This window comes from Entelurus aequoreus, linkage group LG04 (assembly GCF_033978785.1).
Source record: "Entelurus aequoreus isolate RoL-2023_Sb linkage group LG04, RoL_Eaeq_v1.1, whole genome shotgun sequence".
Lineage (NCBI taxonomy): Eukaryota > Metazoa > Chordata > Actinopteri > Syngnathiformes > Syngnathidae > Entelurus > Entelurus aequoreus.
Window position 1 is genome coordinate 83,318,370 of NC_084734.1, and position 25,511 is coordinate 83,343,880.

At 38.6% G+C, this 25,511-nt stretch overlaps 1 protein-coding gene across 2 annotated transcripts in view; it reads left to right on the forward strand.

Annotated features, from left to right (window-relative positions):
• The window catches only part of nsd1a (nuclear receptor binding SET domain protein 1a), a 49,762-nt gene that overhangs the window by 5,851 nt on the left and 18,400 nt on the right, over positions 1-25,511 (forward strand). For both annotated transcript variants that reach the window (XM_062045880.1, XM_062045879.1), the window contains exons 4-15: positions 31-172; positions 3,204-3,376; positions 6,633-8,310; positions 8,380-8,504; positions 14,563-14,794; positions 14,869-14,966; positions 17,106-17,198; positions 17,276-17,473; positions 17,569-17,661; positions 20,641-20,764; positions 20,853-21,053; positions 25,431-25,511. The exon at positions 25,431-25,511 is cut by the window's right edge and continues 99 nt beyond it. In XM_062045880.1, the coding sequence (XP_061901864.1) occupies positions 31-172; positions 3,204-3,376; positions 6,633-8,310; positions 8,380-8,504; positions 14,563-14,794; positions 14,869-14,966; positions 17,106-17,198; positions 17,276-17,473; positions 17,569-17,661; positions 20,641-20,764; positions 20,853-21,053; positions 25,431-25,511 (3,238 nt within the window). The remainder of the gene's footprint in view (positions 1-30; positions 173-3,203; positions 3,377-6,632; positions 8,311-8,379; positions 8,505-14,562; positions 14,795-14,868; positions 14,967-17,105; positions 17,199-17,275; positions 17,474-17,568; positions 17,662-20,640; positions 20,765-20,852; positions 21,054-25,430) is intronic.

Consider the following 25,511-nt stretch of genomic DNA (forward strand, 5'->3'; position numbering starts at 1 on the left):
AAATGTTAATTGTGTCTTTCTCTTGCTCAGTCCAACAGCCCAAAGAAAAGACTTGCTCCATCGGTGCAACATGTGGAAGGCGATGTGGTATGGGCTAAGTTCAACAGACGGCCCTGGTGGCCATGCCGAGTTCTCTGCGACCCTCAACTGGGCCTCCACACCAAGATGAAAAGTAAGCTTTCATTTAAACATTCTTGTTGTTTTGTCAAGACGGGACAGTACAAAATATTGTGTTCCCAAGGACGAGATAAGATTTTAACATTAATTCAAAGCAGGGGCGCCATGTGAGGTTGTGACAATTCCAAGGGCCTCCGACCTGCATGTACTGTGTGCGGGTGGGTGGAAGGGGAAATCATGGTTTTAAAAAAAAAACCTTAAAGCGCCCCTGCATTTTAGGTAATCCACCTCGCCATGGTTTTTGATTGGACAAGGTAACATTGTTTTAATTGGGCTGTGTCAAAAAAAACAATGCAGGTGCACTTTGAAGTTTTTGCATGCATGAGCTTTTAACTGTGGAACGTATTCCATAAATTAAGACACATGAAAAATGATGAATGTTAACACAAAGTAAAATAATTCAATAGCTTTTTAAAAGAGAGTCGATATCACAGCTGTCAAGTGCGTCAGTGATTTGTCTGTTTTGTCTTATCTCTGGGCTGCTGTAGTGGCATCTTGTTGCTGACGGAAGCAATTCGGTGTGTCCGGAGTGCTTGTCTGTTGTATCCACAATCAACAGTTTAGCCTGCTACGTCTTCTATTCGCTAGCTTTATTTGCTAGCTCTGTTTTATCTGTATGCAAAACACTCAGTGACTGATCTACGAAAGGTTTGCATGTATTAAAACATGTGCAAACTTGATAGCACACAAGATATAGCACACAATATATCTCTTATGCACATATTTGTACTTTGCACTAAATATTGCATAGTCTTACTTGTATATAATGTTGATAGGTGACTAGTATATGTCTTGCTGTAAAGTATGCTCCTAGAGTACTTGCTTGCCCCGCGAATGTATACTTGTCTATTTGTTGTATGTTTAGAGAGCTAAAAACTGCCGAAGACTAATTCCTTGTATATGCAAGTGTACTTGGCCAAATAAACCTGATTCTGAAGCTGATCTACTGAGCTCGTGCGCGGAGTATTGTCTCTCTTAAGTGATCCAAATAGGTAGCAAGTCTGTGTTCATGAATATGCTGAATATATGCTGATCACCAGAACGGTCACAATACTGGGAGGAGAAAATTCTAATCTTATTATTTTTCACACACACTGTGATTTATCAAGACTCGAAATGTATCGCGGGACATGTTTTGTGTCTATATTTAGCATGTCTGAAATGTGCATGCAAACTGGCAATTGTGCAGAAATAGCTGTGAGAAAGGAGGGAATAGCGGTTCCAGCTCCGTCCTACGAATGCTAGTCAACACATATGGACTGTCAAAAAAAGACAATATAAGACATATCGTCTATTTAGCCTTATCATTTTATAGTTGAATAGCTGCTGGATGACTTAAGGGACTGATTAAAACAAATTCAGTTAGTGTGTTTGGGGTCTGCTGGCATTTTTTTCATGACATTACTTTTTGTCATTAACATATTTTCTATATGAAAAAAACAAAAACTTATTGCAATATCCATTTTCTTGCATCTGGGACATTCAGGTGCTTGTTCCCAGTTGGTACCAGCATCTCTCGAAGCACCCCTTCAGCGCTCTAGAGCGGGTTCTGTTGTAGATGCACTGCAGGACTGCCTCTAAAAAACCCAGGAAGAGTGGTGCATGCCTGCTGCATGTTTCAAAACATAGCAAAACGCCACAGATAGGAGCATGAGAACATGAACATAAATGTGCATTATATAAGTGTCTCAATGGTGAAAGCCACGGAGTACACATAAAAACCTCAATTAAATAAGGCTGCACCGATTCTGCAATTGTTATCAATTGTACACACAGTCTTTGTAGATCACACGCAACATGTCAAACATAGAATAGAATAGAATGGACTTTATTGTCATTATATTTGCATATAATGAGATTAAGGACTCCGATTTAAGGTGCGGTAGTGGGAACAAATATGGGATAAAAATAAATTACACGAGAAGTAATAAAGATCAAACTAATAATTTAAATAAATAGACTACTATCCAATAAAAATAATAAGCAATCCTCTACAATATACAAAACAATATACAAAATACTGTACAATATACAGAACAAGACAAGAGTATGATGTATGGTGTATTGCACTCGAAGGGTAATATTGCACAGTAGGGTGTTAGGGTAGGATATTGTATAGGGGTGAATTATTTATTATAAGTTAGAGTTAAAGATGGTGACAACTCTGGGAAAGAAGCTGTCTCTGAGCCTGTTTGTTCTGGCTCTGATTTACCTGTAGTGCCTGCCCGATGGTAGCAGGTCGAACAGGTGGAAGCCAGGGTGTGTGCTGTCCTTGGTGATGTTTTTTGCTCTGTTGAGGCAACGGGAGTTGTGTAAATCCTTCAGGGAGGGGAGGGGGCAGCCGCTGATTTTTTGTGCAGGCTTTATGACCCTCTGAATCGCCTTTTTGTCTGCTTCAGTGCAGCTGGCGTACCACACTGTTATGCAGTACTTCAGCAGGCTGTAAACAACTAGTTTGCGCACGCTGTTTAGCACATGGATCTTACTAGATCAGGCCCTAAATGTGTGGTTCCAATCCTTTTTGCGTGTCCAGTCGTATATGCTTTTTACCTTTTTAAAAAAAACTTCTGATCTCACGAGACAGCTTTGTCTCTAAACAACTGTCACATTTTAAATCTGGTGAAATCTCATCCCACCTGCAGTATTGTGTGTGTTTTAGCTATACAGTCTTTTGTATATTTTTGAGTTCTTGTGTGTTGTGTTGGTGTATGTTATAATCAGTCTGGCAATTGTATTTTAAGCATGACGTACAATATATATTTTGGTTTTGGAATAAGGTAATCCGAGTGATAGGGCAGGACATCATAATCTTATGTTTCTTTTCAAACTCATTCCTTGTTTTTTGTTGTCTTCTGGGTGATTTATGTTTTTAGTACTGCAATTTTGTTTAAAAGTCTCTTCATGGAGACTTCATTTTATATTATTTTTGTTATAATAAAATCAATTAAAAGAAGACCGTAAACAGATATATCTTTAATGGGAAGCAGGTTGACCGTATTTAAATCAATATTTTGTTTTTGCCCCAGTTCCCAGTCCTCGTCCCTGTCGCATGTATTTTCTGGAGACCATTGGAGAGATTGTGGAGTCTGCCTGGGTCCCTGGGAACGCAATTTTTCCTTTCCATGGACTCTATGAGTTTGACGACCTGCCCGTGCTTCGGCGGAGAGGCAAGCAGAAGGAGAAAGACTACAAGTACACGGTAACAATACACATTAATTTTTTATACTGCTTGTCCTCATTTGGGGCACCGGTGAGCTTGATCCCATCCTGGCTAGAGATGGGAATTGATAGGAGTTTTCCGGTTCCAATTCCACTTTCGATTCTGCTTAAAATTTGGTTCCTTAGTGGTTCTTTATCGATTATTTGGGGGAAAAAGTGAACAAAAAGGTGGATTAGCATCAGTAACAGTGAGATTTTAAAGGGAAACTGCACTTTTTTGGGAATTTTGCCTATCGTTTACAATCATTAGGAGAGAAAAGAACACAATTTTTTTTTGTTTTTAAAGGTTTTAAAGATGAAACGCTTGAAATAGTCACCGTTGTAGCCTTCAAAGCCCTCTACAACAATTTCAAAACCCTCCAGCAACGTTTTATAACCACAGTGCAAGTCTATATATAATGTAGTAACAGACACGGTCATAACAATATGTAACATGTTCAATATTTACCGTATTTTGATCATTTTAATAATTACCGGGACTGATTAATTCCACGCATTGATTTCTGTTTCCATAGCAGCGCACATCTGACTTCAAGCAACATGTATGTTCCTACTTCCGGAATCAAACAAAAGTGTGTTTTCTAATCATGGCAGACTTGGTAACAGACAACAAAGACAACTATTTTTGGACAAATGAGGATTTACAACCTTATACTTTTGAAGCTAAATATACTGCTACCTTTAGAAGCCAGTACAAAGGAAGGGTGAGACGTTGGAGCAGACTGAAACCGGGAGAGGGGGGTTAAAAGTAATTTTGACGGTATAAATGTGGAACTTGGAGCCAAGCTATTTTGACATAAATGGATTGCTTATCCAAAATCAACAGGAAACCTCCCGGCCAGCTGGATTAGATGAACAACTGTACATTGAGTGTGTCACTTTAATATTGATCCTACACGCAGCACGGCATGCATGTTAGTACAACTACAGTACATGCGTTGTCTGGTTAGCTCAGTTGTGTATAAACAAAATATGAAATGTGGGCTAATACTTTACAGATACTGTAATATGATTGTTCATGTTTTTCAGTCAGTACAAATTGGTGTCGTATTGCAGTGTTGTGCATTACAAACTCAAACGCGTTTTGTGTGGTTGTAGAAGCTAAATTATCTCTTTCCGTAGTTAGCTTTTATGGCTAATACCGAAGCACGCCATGTTACTACGATAGAAAAAGTTCCTCAGTGTTCGCTCATACAATAACAATGTTACTACAGCTTCGTTATTATACAGGTACGGGATGTGAATGAAGTAACGTTGACGTTTTTTTAATGCATTTTTACAGTGATTTAGGGGTAGAATGTATTGCTCCCGTTAGCTGCATTGCTAGCCACCTAGAACGAGACAAATTTTATGTTAAAAAGCAAAACAAAAAAAACTTAAACTTTTGTCTTCTTGTCTCTCATAATGATTGTGAATAGGCAAAACTCCAAAAAAGTGCAGTTCCCTTTTAAGATGCACATATAGCATAGGAAAAAATATTTTTGAAAGTGAATGTAAGAAATAAATATTCTTCTGTAGAATTTAACAAAATAAATGTTGAAATTACGCAAGAATGTAACATTTAGTAACATTTTTTAAACTTTTAAGAATCTTTTCTAATCTCCTAGAAAATATACTGGTGTAACTCAAAATATTAGAATGTTTTTTTTAGATTTACAGGGTGAAAATATCATATACATAACATGCAACTCAAGATATTTCAAGCCTTCTTTTGATATAATTTTGATGATTGCTCATTGTAATGAGTTATAATCACATATTAGTTTTTACATTTGAAGTTGATTTGCTGACATGAATGGACTATTACACGATTTTCTATTATTGTGAGTTTCATCTGTATAATGGAAATGACTGAGTGAAAATGTGGTCGCAGAAAAACGTGCAACTTTTCTCCGACTACATTTAAACATTCATTTCTTGAAAATCAGGAGCACTGTGGCTTTTGACCACAAACGTATTTACAGCTTGTCTGTGTTGCGTGTACTCTTCCTTGCCACGGTGGAGACTCAATGCCCGCCTCGGAGCAAGTCAGAAACAGTTTCTCGTCTTGCTCATTTAAATGACAAAAGCATTCATTTCAATTATGTAAATAATAGCACTAACATTAGTACCTGTTGTATTTACGGCAGATGACGTGCTTGCGTTATTGTTGCTTAGATGAGATTGTGCGGTTCAAAAACGCGACTTTCATTTATAGTTATTACATGCTCTGCGTTCAAATGTTTCAGCATATTGCTTAAATGTCCTGCACTTGATGAAATACAAATATTGCAATCAAAACAAGTAACGCTGTTGCAATCTTTTCTTGTAAAATTAAATTTAGAGTGTTTGTTCCGCCCGTGCGCTGCCGTTTTGCTATCTGATGTCACTACGTACGTTACGGAATAACGTCATTCCAATCTTTGGCATCGTTCAGTTTCAGTTTATTTATTTATGTAATACATCACATATTTCCAGTTGTTTCATTACAGCACGCCCGACAAGGAGTAGGAAGAAGCAGAGCTTATTTAATCCTACCCCTTTTCATACCATAGCAATTTTATCCAATTTCCTTGTTCTCTGTAACAGAACAGTGAACAATAAATAAATAATATACGATAGTAAGAAAACAGAGATTAAATACATAAATAACCTTTGTCTCAATAAAAAAGGGTTCATGATGTTCATCATAATTATTGTTCTGTGTACTTTGTGAACACTTGTAGTTTGAACAGTCTCTTAAACTGAATCATATTGGTGCTTTGGTTGATTTCTTTGGTTAATCCATTCCATAATTTAATTCCACATATGGATATGCTAAGGGTTTTAAGTGTTGTACGAGCATACAAATGTTTTAAATTAGATTTTCCTCTAAGGTTATATTTCTCCTCTTTTGTTGAGAAGAATTGTTGTACATTCTTGGGTAGCAGGTTAGTTTGCTTTGTACATAATTTTAGCTGTTTGCAAATGCACCAAATTATTGAATTTCACAAGGAATCGTTTGAATAATTGGCAAGCGATTCCAAGGAATTGATACACTGGGAACTAGCTCTAAACAAGAACCGTTTTTCGATTCCCGTCCCTAATCCTAGTTGACTTTATGCAAGGCGAGCTGCACCCTGGACTGGTTGCCTCGCCAGTCAGTCACAGGGCACATGTAGACAAACAACCATTCACACTCACATTCACACCTATGGGCAATCTACAATCTCCTATCACCCTAATATGCATGGTTTTGTCTTTTCTGCCCTTTGCAGATACCCAAAAGTTTGCGGTCTGCATGGAATGTCAGTGTGGCAGAAGCTGAGCGTATCTGCTCCGTTCAACAATTTAATGCCAATCGTTTGCCTGCAATGTCTCTCAATGGAGAGGAGTTTGCACTCCGCCCGCTCCATCCTGACACACAGCAGGAGCCCCCTTCTTTCAGTGTGGACGCAACTCTGCTGCCGCCCCCCGGGAGAAATGAGCAACAAGTAATCAAAAACTCAGCAGACACGCCGTCGGATAAAAAAACCTGCAAAAAGAAAAAGAAATGTCTGTCCGACATATTTGGCCATATTATCACTGGGTCACAGGAGTCTTTAGCCAACAAAGACACAATGGACCTTTATACAACAATCCACACACCGAAACAAGAACCACAGAACTCGCCCTATACAGATCTGGAATCAGTTCCCGTGTTACATTGTCCAAAACGTAGTGCAGTTTCCCCATTGCAGGAACTAGACGGACCTTACAGTCAAGTAAAAACAACGGTCACACAAAGTCATCATTCTGCCAGTGTTATTAGGGGTGTCCCTTTGGACTGTAGAAATCAGGCAATGGACGGAGAAGAAACAGCACATGGGTCTAGAACAAGCCTTCATGCCAGTGGTCGCCTCATGAGAGCCATTGAAGCAAGGGAAGAGGATGATCTCCAAGATGCCCTGGCCTTATCCCACTCTGACTGTCGTACTGAAACCACAAGTGATGCAGCTCGGTTAAAAACTCAAAAGTCTCCCTGTTGGGATTCAATCTCTGATAGATCTTTCGCTGTAAATCGCATCTCTCCAAAGAGGCGGGCGAGGAAACCAGACAAGAAAAAAATCACAATCAGCTCAAATTTAGGCCAGCGTGTCTCCTTTACACAACCGGTTCAAATTAAGACCGAGAATGTTAGCTCGGACCCGTCATTGTCGTCCTCTGCATTGTGTCCCATTGACGCTATCCAGGATATGAAGGAAATCACCTTTAAGTCACTTGTTGAAGAGAACACAGACTCCCAGGGGAACTCATTTCATCCCAATTCTAATTACAAGTTCAGTACCTTCCTCATGCTCCTCAAAGACATGCATGACACCAGACAGAAAGAAGGTAAGCCTCTGCTTGTCCCACCATCCCCGTTCCTCATCAAGGAGGAACCGCTGGTTATTCCTTCTCCTACATGGGCCGATCCACTGCGGGGGTCTTCCGTGAGCCAAGGCATCAAAACTGAGTTTGGACAATTAGGAGAATTTTCGAAGGTAAAAACTAAGTCCAAGACAAAATCTATCATGTCAGCAGACACTTATCATTGCGAAGATTTTGCATTACATATTGGGAACACGGACAAACAACGGAGAAAACAGAGACTTCCTGCCAAACTGAAGCCTCAACGACCTGGTCTTCCCTGTAACATGGCCGATTTGGCTTTCGGCAGGGAGTTTGTCAGTGGCCACGCTGATTTAGCTGGATCTGATCACCCTATTGCGGATGATCCCAATGCCAACTACCTCGACAAGATCACAGAATCCCCCTTGGCCCCAAAGAAACGCTGGCAGCTGGTCGAGGAGAACGTTGCCGGCGTAAATTTTGAGATGAACGGATTGGACACTTTAAAAACATCTCCAGATGTTCTCGTGGAACCTGAGAGGCAGCTAGAGAACAACTCTTTCTCTGAGTCGAGCACTGCAACCGGTAAGATGCAAACTGCTGCTACACACAGGAGATTGCTTAAAAAATACCAAACTTTTTGTGTTTACACAGGAAATTCGGAGAACAAACGCCTCCGTAAACCAACAAAAAGGCTCCTGGAGTCCACTGAGGAATATGAACAAATATTTACCCCGATAAAGAAATCCAAGAAACACACATTGGAGTTGTCTGATGCGGTAAGATGTTGCAATTTTGTTCTCTGTACAATTTGTACATGTTGTAAATACTATAAATATTTACCTAATCCTTACAGGAGACTTATGGCAATGTTTCTCTTTTCTGACTGTCTGAAATTGTGTTACAATGTCGGATACTCATGTTAAACAATGCCGGAGTGTCAAATCCTAAGGTTCATGTGAAGCATTGGTTGCCCTGTGTTTTGCAGTCTTTTTTTTGACAGCGAGCTATTTGTGAAGTCACAGATTGACGGACGTACTTATGTGGAAATCCTGATACAGTAGTATCTTAATTGGTTCTGTGACAGAGCTCTTAACTCTTAACTCTTGAACCTCAAGTCAACATCTCCCATTGAAATCAATTTAATCGTTGCTTGACAGCCGCAAAACAGCTGAATTTTAACATGGAACATGCCTTTAAAAAGGAAAACAAATGTTTTGATTTTGTATAAAAAATATATAATAACATGTGCTACTAACTGCAGTAGTTGTATTACGTTAATAATGTACAGCATTTACTTTGGAGAGCAGATTTCTACACTATCTCCTTCAAGCTGCTTCTCCATCAAACACACCATCAGCAGCGTTTCCATATTTTCATGGACAAATGTCCCCCGTTTGGATGTTATGTCAACATTCTTGGCTGGCGTTAGACTATTCTGCTTCAAATTACTTTGTCAAGTTGGCGACACGCTTGGTCGTGTTTTTGATTAGCACTGCCATTCACTCACTTTCTTCCGTCCCATGCTTGGGAAAATGAAGTTATGTCCATTTTAGCTGTGAGCTAATGCTCGTGAGTAAGACCAGATGTTTTGGGCAAAGCTTACGAGGTTCCCTTTGACGTTTTCTATGCCGACTATTGGCGGCAATGCCTGTAACTCAAATGTTTGCTTGCAGCTTAAAGCACAACAATTAGCTGAGAATAGAGCTGGGCGATATGGACCAAAACTCATATCCTGGTGTATTTTGGCTGGATATCGATGCACGGCATATGTCGCAATATTTTTCCCCGTAAAGTAAGTTTATACTAAGTCAAAGGAAAACATGCGTTGTTGTTTTTTTAGTTTTATTGAAAGAAATACTTAACGCGAGTAACCAAGTAACTATTTAAATTGTTAAGTTTAATGTACATTAAAACATATTCAATAGAAATAGCCTACAAATGAAATGTATTTACGAAATAAATATAAGAAAAGTAAAATATAATCTTCAATCTTCTGTAAAACAAACCTTTAGCTATACTCAAATCCTCAGCTAATAAAACCCCAAACGAACAAAGTATAAAAAACAGTTTATTTTTACCCATTTGGGCATCGTAAATTCGGCATATTGGCTCGTTTGTCCGTGTTGATTGGCTCGGTATGAAGTCAAAATATTCCCACAACAGGACAACTGACTTTACAATCATCAGTTTTCCCTCTAAATGTTGTTACCTTGCCGTGTTTTTAACTAGCGACTAGAGAGGTCCTGTTGCTGTCAGAAGCAAGCAGTCCTGCCTCCACTCACAGAAGCAAAGATTGCACCTGACTGACAAGAAGGTTTACTTTGTTCATGTGATTTTGCTATTGAACAAACACACTCAGGTGCTGATAGGGATGATACTCGAAACCGGTTTTCCCGGTTGTTCGATAAGAAAAGAACCGAGTCCTCGGACTCGAATCCCTTTTTGAGAACCGGTACCCGTTACCGAGACCACTATAGTAAAGAAAAAGAGTTGGTTCTTTATTCGAATCCCTCGGAACGAATCCCGTCCTGACCAGAAATGCTCCGTGTGACATCACAAGAAATGGAGTCACGTAGCTCAGTCATTAGGCGCAGAGAGGGAAAGCAGGAAAAAAATGGACGGGAAAAAGCGCTCCAAGGTGTAATAAAGTTCAAAACAAAAGGTATAATCCAATGAATAACTTTACTGAGAGATTTGAGCAGGGTACAAACACATTTACGACCAACCGGAAACATAGCAACCAGGCTAGCAACGCACCTCCTTTACGGCAGCTGTCGCAATGTTCCTTAAGCAACCGCAGCACATACATATATGACATCTCCCTTTTTTAACTTTTGTTTTTCTTTCCTTGTAAACAAAACAAAATCACACTGTAAATGTGTTGTCTGTCTAATTATAAATAATGCAGACGAGGCGTGTTGGCTGAGTTCTTGACGTTTACTTTCACAGCGTGCTCTTAACCTCAGTCTTAGCTGCCGGGTGACGATATGCAACAACACTTTTCGGGGCTACCGCGTATGCTCGTCACTCCCGTTGCATGCTGGGTAGTGTAGTTGTTGTAATATTCCCTCGCTCATAACATCTTTCCCCCTATAAAGAAATAATGTTAACTCAATAAAGTGTATTTCTTTTTTTTTAGCTTTAACTTTTCATTTTTTAGCATTGTAACCATATTTGCAAATAACTTTTCTCTTCATATAATTTTTTTTCAATAAATAAATAAAATAAAGTGCAAAAATGTCAAAGCATCATAACAAACAGTTATGTCAAATAGCAGCAGAATTGCACTTTTTGGAGAGCTGTATTATTTCCAGTTTTGTGCCCAAGGGACTGATTTTATTCAACACTATATTATTATTTATACACCTATAGTGATCACAGAGACAGGTTGTTTTTGTGTTACTGTATGTATTTGTTTTTCTGAAAAATCCCACTTAATATACTTTGGGTAACAACAGTCAATATTTATTTATTTTATTTTATTTTTTTAGGGGGGTAACAGTCAATATTTATTTATTTATTAGATTAAATTGTTTTCTTATATAATAAAAGTGAGCTTTTGTTAAACCAAATATTGTGTTTTTTTCCATATACAACAACCTATCTGGACTCGATAAGAGAATCGATAAGGAATTGGTTCGATAAGAGGATTCGATAATAGGCTCGAACTCGATAATTTCTTATCAAACATCATCCCTAGGTGCTGAGAGCAATGCAGTAATGAAACTTTTGGCACCATGTTTGGAAGAGACGAAGGAAACACACACACGAACATGACAATTTATCGAAGTTTTCAAGTTGATTTTAATTTTTTCGATTAATTGACTTATTGGTTTTCAGCACAGGCCTGTTATACATCATACATCTGTGGCCTGTGGCATGTTTTCTAAAGGTTTCATTCTAATTTATATACTAGATCATTAGGGGTGTAACGGTACACAAAAATGTCGGTTCGGTACACGGTTCGGTTCATTTTCGGTACAGTAAGAAAACAACAAAATATAAATTTTTTGGTTATTTATTTACCAAATTTGTAAACAATGGCATAACATACATATACACACAGGGTCCATTGCCAGGGTTAATGTGGTCAACATATATAAAATAAAAACTAAATAAGATAAGGCTCAGAATGGTTTCTTAACAAAACCTTTCTACATATAAAGTGCTTTTTTTGATTGATTGATTGAGACTTTTATTAGTAGATTGCACAGTACAGTACATATTCCGTACAATTGACCACTAAATGGTAACACCCCAATAAGTTTTTCAACTTGTTTAAGTCGGGGTCCACGTTAATAGACATTAAACTGCCTCAAGTTGTTGCTCAGATTAAATAAAATGACAAAACTTTTCTTCTACATATAAAACGTGCAACATTAAACAGTTTCAAGTCAACTCAGCCTCAGATTAACATTTCTTTTTCCCCCCCTGCCTGGCTAACTTGGCAGTAAGAGGATATATGGGCTCAATGTTCTTCCACCATAGAAGTGGGTCAAAATCTAGTTTTTAATGCAATTTGGACTTATATCTGCTGCTATAAAAACATTTGTTATTGCTTTAGCCCTGCCTGACTCGCCGAAGAGAGGCTGCTTGAATGCGGTGGTGATGCTTCAAATGGGTTAGCATGTGTTATGAGAGTAGCGTATGTGTGTGTGTGGCCCTTTAATATGTGACAGCATGTGAGGTGAGTGTGTGGGTGAGCGAGGTGAGGTAGCGTGAGTGCGGGGAGTGGCTAGTGTTTTGTTGGATTGGCTGTGTGCAAGACCTCAACTTTGTAATCAAAGTTCGTATAGTGAAGCAAATTTCTCCTTAATAAACTATTTAAATGTGAATGAGTTTCAGCCTCGACAAAAGTCCATATTTTAGTGAAGTTTGTACACTTTGAACATAATATTAAGTGCCACACAGTACTGTGTATCAATCATAACAAGGAGGTGATGGATCAACTATTTATTTCTTAACAAGTCAAAACAACAAGCTGAACCGTCTTGTATGCGCTGCTCTGCCAAACACGTGCACATACACAGATGACCGTTTGGTGCCCTCACAAACGATCGGAAATAACAAAAATCCTTAACTTTAACAGCCATGTTTCTACAATAATCAACATTTTAAAAAAGTACAATCCATGTACCGTACATTACTATTGGCAAAGGAGGAGCTGATGAGAAAATACAGAGGGAGAGCAGGGGGTTGGGGGAGGGTCCGTGCGTGCATGCCACATGCGTGCTTGCAACGTGCGTGAAAGAGGCCCCGCTGACTGAGAGTAGCTCTTCTCTCCTGCTGTAAAATAAGTGGTTTGGCATTTTTTCCAGAAAAGTCCGATCTCATCTCAATTAAAACTTGCTGTGGTACAAAGCCGGCTTTGTCGATTCTTCCATACTCGTGAGCGCCATTGATTTACTCCTCGCAAATAGTCTTTTTTTTCTTAACCCCACAGTGATTCACTCCTTCTTTCCATGATAGTCTGTTGTCTTTTTGTGACTCATATTGAGTTAGCAAAATGAACAAAACTTGTCAAAAGGTGAAAAAACACAGAAAAGGCACACATGCTTAAGCTCTAAGAAGTGACTAATAGTGTACTGTGAAGGGCTGCGCCTCCCCAAAAACGTTGCCCCCTGGTTTTTGTCTGTTGGTGGGACACAAAATAAATGAATGAATGAAGCGTTACTACACAGACATTGTTCTCACACAGAGATATATTTGGCTCGATCTAAAAGTTTGTAAATCAAAAAGTTTGCAAATAGTGGGGTTCGTAAATTGAGATTATAGTGCAGGCCTGGGCAATTATTTTGACTCGGGGGGGGCCACATTTAGAGAAAAAAATGTCTGGGGGCCGGTATATCTATTTTTAGGAACACTAATACAAAACCTCACAATAATGTCTGATTGAATGCTAAAAACGTTATGACAGACCGCCTTAAAAAACGTAATGGAATTTTACATTTTTATATGAACGATAAAACACTGAATATTGACAAAATATGTATGTCACACCCCCTTTCGATCGACATATTTTACAATCAAGTGAAACGCAACAAAAATGCAACAAACAGTGAAATATGAACGCGAAGGGTACAAAATAAACCCACCTACAATCTGATATATCACTAAGATTTAGAACTTTGTTGTGAAAATCTCCTTCCGCGTCTGTGGAAACGCTTCCCGCCCACACCGCTTGGTGCCTCGTCTGAGCTGCTGTGACGTAAATGACCATAGTAACTAATTAGATGACCATAGTAACTAATTAGATTACCATAGTAACTGGTATATCATCCAAAAGCGCAGATTCCAACCATTGAAATACTTTGTATAGTTCAAGACTTAAGGTCATTAGAAAACATCACTGCACATCATAATGGCAGCTACAGTTTCCATCTTAAAGATCTAAGAAAATTATTTGGGAATGTCCGGCTGGCCAGATTGAAAAGCTCAACGGGCCGCATGTGGCCCCCGGGCCTTAATTTGCCCAGGTCTGTTATAGGGTAATGTTCACACAGTATTCATCGATGTGCATATTGTCTTACATATTAGATGTCACGGTCTGCTGTTCCATTGCTTTTGTTAATTTTCCCTTTTGCAGCTCTGCCTGTCAACCAATGTTCTTTAACCATTCAGGGTTTATTTTCAGTCAATGCAAGAACCTCACTTATTTTGAACGAAATTCAGGCAAAACCAACAGGTTGCTTTTCATTCCACAATTTTGAGCTTGCCTCCTAATTTGCCTATTGTATAGTTTGGAATTTGGATTTCAGCATTGGTATGCTCAAAATAGTTGATGTCAAAGGTCAGATTGATGAATGTTGTTAAATAAGCATGTTTGTGTCTCAGGATCCTAGTGACACCAGTGAAATTGTATCGCTGCACCCGGATACCAACATCAAACCGGAGACCATTACCTCATTGTCACCCTCAATGGCGCCCTCTGCACCTCCGGCAACAGAATCGCATAGTCCATCTCAAGATGAATGCCCCCCTGAAGGGCCCTCCTCAACCTCAGCCACAAGTCAGCCCCATTTAGACACTGACACAGCCGAAGAAGCTGATCTACCTCTCAATTCTGGTAATTCTGTGTTTTAACCAAGTCAGCTCATCACGTTGTTGGTTATTAAAAAAGTGAAACATATGTGCCCCTAGTTACAGACTTAGCAGCAGAAAGAAAGAGGCCTCGGAAGCTGTCGCACAAAGTTTTGGATTGTACCATTGAAGAAGTCTCTGTTCCTGTGAAGAAAGAGGTAAGCAGTGACTGACTTTTGTGCATACGTACTCAATAGCCACAGGTCGGATAATAGCCAGTACAGAAGTGTTATAAAATCTCTCTTCGCAAAAAATGTGGCTTGCGATTTGTTAAGTTGTGCTACCACTTTGTTAATTGCTAAACTAGCCTCTAAAATAGCTTGGAACAACACAAGAAATCACTGTTTAGTAAAGTTTAAGAAGTGTAGATGGAAGTGTATTACAGCAGAAAGTAAGGTAGATTAATAAGAGTCTAGAGCAGGGGTCACCAACGCGGTGCCCGCGGGCACCAGGTAGCCCGTACGGACCAGATGAGTAGCCCGCTGGCCTGTTCTAAAAATAGCTCAAATAGCAGCACTTAACAGTGAGCTGCCTCTATTTTTTACATTTTATTTATTTACTAGCAAGCTGGTCTCGCTTTGCCCGACATTTTTAATTCTAAGAGAGACAAAACTGAAATAGAATTTGAAAATCCAAGAAAATATTTTAAAGACTTGGTCTTCACTTGTTTAAATAAATTCATATTTTTTTTTACTTTGCTTCTTATAACTTTCAGAAAGACAATTTTAGAGAAAAAATACAACCTTAAAAATGATTTTAGGATTTTTAAACACATATACCTTTTTACCTTTTAAATTCCTTCCTCTTCTTTCCTGACAATTTAAATCAATGTTCAAGTACATTTTTTTTTATTGTAAAGAATAATAAATACATTTTAATTTAATTCTTAATTTTGGCTTCTGTTTTTTCGACGAAGAATATTTGTGAAATATTTCTTTAAACTTATTATGATTAAAATTAAAAAAAAATATTCTGGCAAATCTAGAAAATCTGTAGAATCAAATTTAAATCTTATTTCAAAGTCTTTTGAATTTTTTTTAAAATTTTTGTTCTGGAAAATCTAGAAGAAATAATGATTTGTCTTTGTTAAAAATATAGCTTGGTCCAATTTGTTATATATTCTAACAAAGTGTAGATTGGATTTTAATCTATTTAAAATATGTCATCAAAATTCTAAAAGTAATCTTAATCAGGAAAAATTACTAATGATGTTCCATAAATTCTTTTTTTAATTTTTTCAAAAAGATTCGAATTAGCTAGTTTTTCTCTTCTTTTTTTTCGGTTGAATTTTGAATTTTAAAGAGTCGAAATTGAAGATAAACTATGTTTCAAAATGTAATTGTCATTTTTTTCGTGTTTTCTCCTCTTTTAAACCGTTCAATTTAGTGTAAATATCATTCATTATTAATAATAACATAGAGTTAAAGGTAAATTGAGCAAATTGGCTATTTCTGGCAATTTATTTAAGTGTGTATCAAACTGGTAGCCCTTCGCATTAATCAGTACCCAAGAAGTAGCTCTTGGTTTCAAAAGGGTTGGTGACCCCTGGTCTAGAGGGAGGATAATATAACAACTGTTGGGCTGCTCGGTTGCGCTTTAGTGGCCACTGTCAACCATTTGCGAAGGGGAGTATGCATCAATCCATAAATTGTTGTGTTGAAACCAAAGTTAGTGTCAGTATATGATCAATAGTTTTATTTCCCAAATTGTACTTATATTTTTGTATTCCACACTTCATAACATTTATATTCAAGCTCAAAGGTTTGATATTTATATACTAGTTGAAAATAGCTGTGAGAAATTCATAGTACCGTAAATGTTTGACACTGCCTCTTAAAAAAATTGAAATTTAAGAATTGTTGGGAATTTGAATCGAAACGAGGAATTAGAACAGGAATCGTCCAAATTGATATGATGACCAACCCTAACCACAGCACTTAACAAAGTTATAACACCCTATTATCTATCAATTAAATAAGCGTATAACAGGTGTGGTGAATTATGTCCTTAAATCAACCGCTACAGTATAATATATCACACAAAATCTGAAGAAGAGAAATACAGTAAGGGAATGTGAAAAAAAACGTTGGTTCAAAAATGCTTCATTGTTGACCGTTTTCCCCTTGTCCCTGGTGAAAGTCTCAAATAAATGTCTAAGCAATGGTCAGTTTCGGTGTTATTATTACCATGATGGTATCCCATCATAATCTGATGGGTGATGTAATGTTCAAGTCTAATGTGCCCCACATTGCATTTGAAAGTGTTTGATGGGTGATATTTAACACATTTCCATGCAGGAGCCAAAGTGCCCCCTTGGACTTTTAACTGAAGTAAAGGTGTTGGTCAAGAAAACTGTGATACTTCCAAAGCACAAACTTAAAGAAAACGTGGTCAGTATTTGTCCTAAACTGTCAAAAGTACTATACACATACACAATCTCAAATAAATGTACATTTGTTCTGGACAGGATGAACCCATAAAGAAAGACAAACCCGTTCCCAGCAAATCTACTGCCTCTCCAACTTCCGAGGCCAAAGAGGATACCAGAGTTCTCACTCCCGAAACACTGCCTGTCCTGTTGGAACCGAAGTCCCCTAAACAGGAGAACGAAGTGACACCCTGCAGCACTGAAGAGAAACCTAACACAGAAAATCTTAAAGCTGAGGTGAACACGTCGTATCATCTTTTTCCACTTCATATTGTAGTGTGACCATCTGTTGTTTAGGATGGACACTTACTGCAATGTCTCGGTTTCTATAGGTGCTTTCTAACAGTTTGTCTGACAGCCTGTCTTCCCAAGTGGATGTTAAAGGGAAAATAAGTGCTACTTCCCTAAAGGAGAATGTCTGTCAGGTGAGATGATGCTCATGAATATTTATGAACTGCACAATGGAAGATCGAAAATCAAATACAACCATGTATAAGCGAACGCCAGGACAGCGGGTCAGGTGTAACGTTTTATACCAAACCTAAAAATCCTAATGTGCTCTATTATTCAATCATTTGTAAGACGTGCTAGCATTCGTGAGTTACATATAGTCCCAAAGTCTTACAATGAATAGGCAAATGGTCAATTACTTATTGATGGTTATTTGCTGAGTCCCAAACAAGCCAAAAGGTTTTGCTTGACAGGCGGCACTGACCCAGAATAGGAGGACAGAGTTAAACCTCTGTTTATAACATGTAACAGTTAACAGAACCACAGCGTTAAATAACAAACAATACAAAAGAAACTAGGCAAACACACTTCTATCTGAGGTAGTGCAAAAAAATAAACAAATAAGATCTATTGCCGTGTTACTTTTCTTTGCTTAATTTTTGGACTTTAAGAGAGATAACGACATTTCAGTCACAAACATTTATGTAAACTTATTATATTGGCAATTTCTTAACGTAATAGAGGGCATGCCTGATATTCTTTTACATTTTCTCGACTTCAAGTGGAACTGCACTTTTTTTGGAATTTTGCCTACTGTTCACAATCATTATGAGAGACAAGAACACACAGGTCTTTTCTTTGTTTGTTTTCAAGCGTTTTTCTTAGAGATGTCTGATAATATCGGACTGCCGATATTATCGGCCAATAAATGCTTTAAAATGTGATATCGGAAATTATCAGTATCTCTTTCAAAAAGTAAAATGTATGACTTTTTAAAACGCCGCTGTGCTGAGTTGTACACGGACGTTGGGAGAAGTAGAGAGCGCCAATAAACCTTAAAGGCACTGCCTTTGCTTGCCGGCCCAGTCACATAATATCTACGGCTTTTCACACACAAAAGTGAATGCAATACATACTTGGTCAATAGCCATACAGGTCACACTGAGGGAGGCCGTATAAACAACTTTAACACTGTTACAAATATGCGCCACACTGTGAACCCACACCAAACAAGAATGACAATCACATTTCCGGAGAACATCCGCACCGTAACACTACAGAACAAATATCCAGAACCCCTTGCAGCACTAACTCTTCCGGGACGCTACAATATACACCCCTCGCTACTCCCTACACACACACTTCAGCCCCGCCCACCTCAACCTCCTCATGCTCTCTCAGGGAGAGCATGTCCCAAATTCCAAGCTGCTGTTTTGAGGCATGTTAAAAAAAATAATGCACATTATGAGTTCAATAATAAATATGGCAGTGCCATGTTGGCATTTTTTTCCATAACTTGAGTTGATTTATTATGGAAAACCTTGTTACATTGTTTAATGCATGGGTGTCAAACTCTGGTGTAATTTCACTTGGCCCTTGAGGCGAAATCAAATTAACACTGGAGCTGGCCCGCCGATTATATACAGCGGCAGTGCCGCGGTAACGCCTCATTCACCGCTAATTCTCATACTTCCCAATTCTCATACTTGCCAACCCTCCCGGGAGACTCCCAATTTCACTGCCCCTCCCAATGATAGTCACGTCCGCTTTTCATCCAGTCCGAATGCTGGCCCAATCATATAATATGTGCGGCTTCTGCACGCACACACAAGTGAATGCAACGCATACTTAATCAACAGCGATACAGGTTACACTGAGGTTGCCCGTATAAACAACTTTTACACTGTTAGAAATATACGCCACACTGTGAACCCACACCAAACAAGAATGACAAACACATTTCGGGAGAACATCCGCACCGTAACACAACATAAACACAACAGAACAAATACCCAGAACCCTTTGCAGCACTAACTCTTCCGCTACAAGGTGTGTGTGTGGGGTGGTAGCGGGGGTGTATTTTGTAGCGTCCCGGAAGAGTTAGTGCTGCAAAGGGTCCTGGGTATTTGTTCTGTTGTGTTTATGTTGTGTTACGGTGCGGACGTTCTCCCGAAATGTGTTTGTCATTCTTGTTTGGTGTGGATTCACACAGTGTGGCGTATATTTCTAACAGTGTAAAAGTAGTTTATACGGGCACCCTCAGTGTAACCTGTATCGCTGTTGATTAAGCATGGATTGCATTCACATGTTTGTGCATACATACCCCGCACATATTTTGTGATCGGGCCGGCATGTAGTTCGAATGGATGCAAAGCAGACGTGACGACAGCTCGTAGTCGACCTTAAAGGCCCCCAAGACTGTGGTCCGGGTGGACTACGAGATATAATGACTGATGAACACCTTCGTTCGATAATGAAGGTTGCCTCAGCTCAAAGCCTGAGCCCCGACATTAATGAACTAGCATCCAAGAAAAGATGGCAGGTATCTGGCTTGGGCACATCAGATTAGATCAGTGTGTTGCAAACTGAGCAGTTTAAAGTCCTGAATGGTTGGTTTACTCATTGTTATTTTATTTTCAAATGTATTAGCCTGTGGAAAAAGTTAATGTTGATATTTACCTCAGAAGGCTGCAAATAGAAAAGAGGCATTCCATTTTTAGTTAAATTGTATTTGATGTGCCATTGATATTTTTTAATTATTATTATTATTTGAAACCCGATTTTGCATGTCACTATGAAGTTATATAAGCCTTTCTTGTTCAATATTCAATGCAAAACTTGTTTGGGTCCCTATTAAAAGGTTAATTTGTTCAACCTTGGCCCGCGGCTTTGTTCAGTTTTACATTTTGGCCCACTCTGTATTTGAGTTTGACACCCCTGGTTTAATGCATCCAGCGGGGCATCACAACAATAATAGGCATAATAATGTGTTAATTCCACAACTGTATATATCGGTATCGGTTGATATCGGTTTCGGTAATTAAGAGTTGGACAATATCGGATATCGGCAAAAAAGCTATTATCGGACATCTCTACTTTTGAGCTTGCCTTTTTATACTTATACATTATTTTAAGAGGCACTTGACCATGTGTCTTATGATACATTTGTGTAGGTGTGTGAGAGGACCGGAGACCTTCTGCTCTGTGACGGCCACTGCTATGGAGCCTTTCACCCACAGTGCATTGGTTTTTCTGGGGCGCCCAAGGGAAAGTTCCTTTGCCAACAATGCACCTCCGGTGGGTGCGCCTTGTTTCTGCCATGAATGATATGCTTGTCTTTAATCAACTGAAAGCGCATCATTTTCTTTGTCTCCTTTTTTTGCAGGCGTTCTCACTTGCTTTGTGTGTAAGAAGTCTGACAATGGTGTGAAGCGGTGCATGATCCCACTGTGCGGGAAGTTCTATCACACCGACTGCATCATGACCTTCTCTGCCACGCAGCCACATAACAAAACCTTTCGCTGCCCCTTACATGTTTGTCTGTCGTGCCACATCACCAATCCTCTCAATTCCTGCTGTACCAAAGGTAAGAAGTGGCGCCGTTAGTAAACCCCAAAAGTTTGACCATATAAGCTGGATTGAATTGAAGCTCCTCACACAGCTCCATGCTTTTATGTCAAGAGGTGGGTAGAGTAGCCAGAAATTGTATTCAAGTAAGAGTACTGTTACTTTAGAGCAGGGGTCCCCAAACTTAAGTTTGGGGTCACATTGAAATGTCCTTATTTTTGAAGGAAAAGCACTGCACTTTTCAATGAAGATAACTTTAAACTAGTCTTAACTTTAAAGAAATACACTCTATACATTGCAAATGTGGTAAATGACTATACTAGCTGCAAATGTCTGGTTTTTGGTGCAATATCTACATAGGTGTATAGAGGCCCATTTCCAGCAACTATCACTCCAGTGTTCTAATAGTACAATGTGTTTGCTCATTAGCTCAGAAGGCTAATTGATGATTAGAAAACCCTTGTGCAATCATGTTCACACATCTGAAAACCGTTTAGCTCGTTACAGAAGCTACAAAACTGACCTTCCTTTGAGCAGATTGAATTTCTGGAGCATCACATTTGTGGGGTCAATTAAACGCTCAAAATGGCCAGAAAAAGAGAACTTTCATCTGAAACTCGACAGTCTATTCTTGTTCTTAGAAATGAAGGCTATTCCACAAAATTGTTTGGGTGACCCCAAACTTTTGAACGGTAGTATATATATATATATATATATATATATATATATATATATATATATATATATATATATATATATATATATACACACACACACACACTTTCCGCGCACGCGATGATTTGCCTGAGCGGCTAGGAGACACCGTGAGTAGCAAGCGGTACAAAGTGGATAAGAAAAGACAGATTTTTATTTTATTTTTTTAGTTGTTTTTTTTTTGTAATACTTGGGACCGCGGGCCGTAGTTTGGGGACCCGTGCTTTAGAGATTTATTACTCAAGTAAAAGTAAGGAGTAGTCACCCAAATATTTACTTGAGTAAAAGTAAAAAGTATGTTGTGAAAGAACTACTCAAGTACTGAGTAACTGATGAGTAACCTGTTCGTTTAATGATGACGGCAACAAATAATGCACAAAAACATAAAAATAGCAATGAGCAAATTAAGAACCAGGAATATCTCTCAAGCAACTAAAACGATAATATATATTAAATAATAATACATTAACATAAAAAAAAATTAAGGCAAATTGAGCCACAATAACTTAACAGCACCATAGGCTCAGTGGGCAGAGATTACAAAGGAAAATAACAAGTTAGCCTTTACGCAAACCATAAACTGATAGGTGTGTGCTGCACCTGGGAACACACTGTGCACTTCTGATTGGTGTTTCTATGCATGCCTGAGTGTGTGTGCGACTGTGTGTCTCTGTCTGTGTGTCTATGAGGCTGCAGTGCGTTAATAAATGTACATTTGACAGTGATTCATAGTAGGGAAGCTAACATCAGCCTACCGTGACAGCCAAAATATCTACTAACGTTACTTACCGCGATGTGCTTCCTCAAATTTGACGTTGAGTTCATGTAAGCTTAAGCTTGTTGTTTGCCGCTGAAACTTTATGTGCAGTTAATCATGTGACCGTCTGGCTCTGTTTGATTGGTGAAACGGAGTCCAACGTCACCAGTGACTGTATTTGATTGGTGAAACGCAGGCATGCGATAGATCCTACTTTGAAGGTCTGTCTGACAAACCAAAACAAACAAAGCGTGCATTAACAGATCGATAAAAATCAGTAGCGAGTAGCGAGCTGAATGTAGATAAATGGAGCGGAGTTAAAGTTGCGTTTCTTCTATATAAATATACTCAAGTAAAAGTATGTTGCATTAAAACTACCGGTACTCTTAGAAGCAGGGGCGCCGCTAGGGATTTTGGGCCCCATGAAAAGAATCTTTACAGGGCCCCCTGTATTATAATTTCATCATCATTAGGGGCCTCTCTGGGCCCCCCTCCATCATGGGCCCCTAGAATCCGTCTCCTTTACCCCCCCTTTTCGGCGCCCCTGCTTAGAAGTACAATTTATCCCAAAAGTTTCTCAAGTAGATGTAACGGAGTAAATGTAGCGCGTTACTACCCACCTCTAAAAATGTCTTTACATGGGTGGGAGTCAGCAACTAACTGCCTATAAGTCATTGACCATTTATTTAAAGGTGATATATAATGATTCTAATCTCCATTTAAAACAATTATTTGTGGTTTAGATATTTATTGGATATATTTTGTGTGAATTTTGTTCCACGGTCACGTTTATAACCCATTTTTTGATTGTCTGCAAGCTGTTCATCTGTTGAGGCGTTCCCAGAAACAGCCTACGCTCCGTATCGGAAAATATCTCTTGAAAATGTACAATGTTTATGAGAAATTTTGAAAACAAACATCGCTATTTTTTTTTTTATAATCGTCAAACAATATATATAGCTTCACCGGTCACAACATTAGGTACACCTGCACACTTTCGGTTTCATCAAAAATAGCTTTACCAGCATTTTTGTCAATGCATGTCGCACATAGGTGTTACGATGCGCATGCCAAGATGAAAATAATACTTTATCTTGTGTTTCCTCAAACAAAGTAGTAATGTCAACATTTTTTTACATGCGTGCTTAGCGGCAAATCCAATTTCATAGCAGACAAACACGGAAGTTTTTTTTAATTTACAGTTTATTTTATTGACATAGAACAGGCGAGAAGTAATATGTAGAAGCTCCACTGGCAGCAAAATGTGAGGAGGCTTGCCAACACAGCATGTGCAAGAATGACCACATGTGTAAGTCCACCTCACTGTGATGTTACAACGTAGTCAATCTTAAAAAAAAGACTTCAAAAACTGCGCACAAGCTCACCTACAAGTAGGGATGATGTTTGATAAGGAATTATCCAGTTCGAGCCTATTATCGAATCCTCTTATCGAACCGATTCCTTATCGATTCTCTTATCGAGTCCAGATAGGTTGTTGTATATGGAAAAAAACACACAATATTTGGTTTAACAAAAGCTCACTTTTATTATATAAGAAAACAATTTAATCTAATAAATAAATAAATATTGACTGTTACCCACCTAAAAAAATAAAATAAAATAAATAAATATTGACTGTTGTTACCCAAAGTATATTAAGTGGGATTTTTCAGAGAAACAAATATATACAGTAACACAAAAACAACCTGTCTCTGTGATCACTATAGGTGTATAAATAATAATATAGTGTTAAATAAAATCAGTCCCTTGGGCACAAAACTGAAAATAATACAGCTCTCCAAAAAGTGCACTTCTGCTGCTATTTGACATAACTGTTTGTTATGATGCTTTGACATTTTTGCACTTTATTTCTTTATTGAAAGAAAATTCTATGAAGAGAAAAGTTGTTTGCAAATGTGGTTACAATGCTAAAAAATGAAAAGTTAAAGCTAAAAAAGAAATACACTTTATTGAGTTAACATTATTTCTTTATAGTGGGAAAAATGTTATGAGCTAGAGAATATAACAACTACACTACCCAGCATGCAACGGGAGTTACGAGCATGCGCGGTAGCCCCGAAAAGTGTTGCATGTTGCCACGCTGTGAAAGTAAACGTCAAGAACTCAGCCAACACGCCTCGTCTGCATTATTTATAATTAGACAGACAACACATCTACAGTGTGATTTTGTTTTGTTTACAAGGAAAGAAAAACGAAAGTTAAAAAAGGGAGATATGTTGTATATATATATATATGTATGTGCTGCGGTTGTTTTAAGAACGTTGCGACAGCTGCCGTAAAGGAGGTGCGTTGCTAGCCTGGTTGCTATGTTTCCGGTTGGTCGTAAAAGTGTTCGTCATGTGTTTTACCCTGCTAAAATCTCTCAGTAAAGTTATTCGATGGATTATAGCTTTTGTTTTGAACTTTATTACACCTTGGAGCGCTTTTTCCCGTCCATTGTTTTCCTGCTTTCGCTATCTGCGCCTAATGACTGAGCTACGTGACGTCAATTCTTGTGATGTCCCACGGAGCATTTCTGGTCGGGACGGGATTCGAATAAAGAATCAACTCTTTTTCTTTACTATAGTGGTCTCGATAACGGGTACCGGTTCTCAAAAAGGGTTTCGAGTCCGAGGACTTGGTTCTTTTCTTATCAAACAACCGGGAAAACCGGTTTCGAGTATCATCCCTACCTACAAGTGCATGAACCTTATGATTTTTTGGTTTGGCGTTGTTTAACATAAGTAGCATTGTAGCATTTATAAGTCAGAAAATGCGGAAATCCTCATAGGTGTCCTTTTAATGATAAAACTGAGAATATCTGTATCACAAATGTTTATATACTAGTAAATACTAGTAGATTCATGTGGAAAAAAATACAAATGAGTGAAGTCGCAGCATAAATTTTTTTTTTCCCGCGCGCAGGTCGCTTGGCTCGCTGTGTGCGCTGCCCTGTGGCTTATCACGCCAACGACAACTGCATGGCAGCTGGCAGCCTGGTGCTGG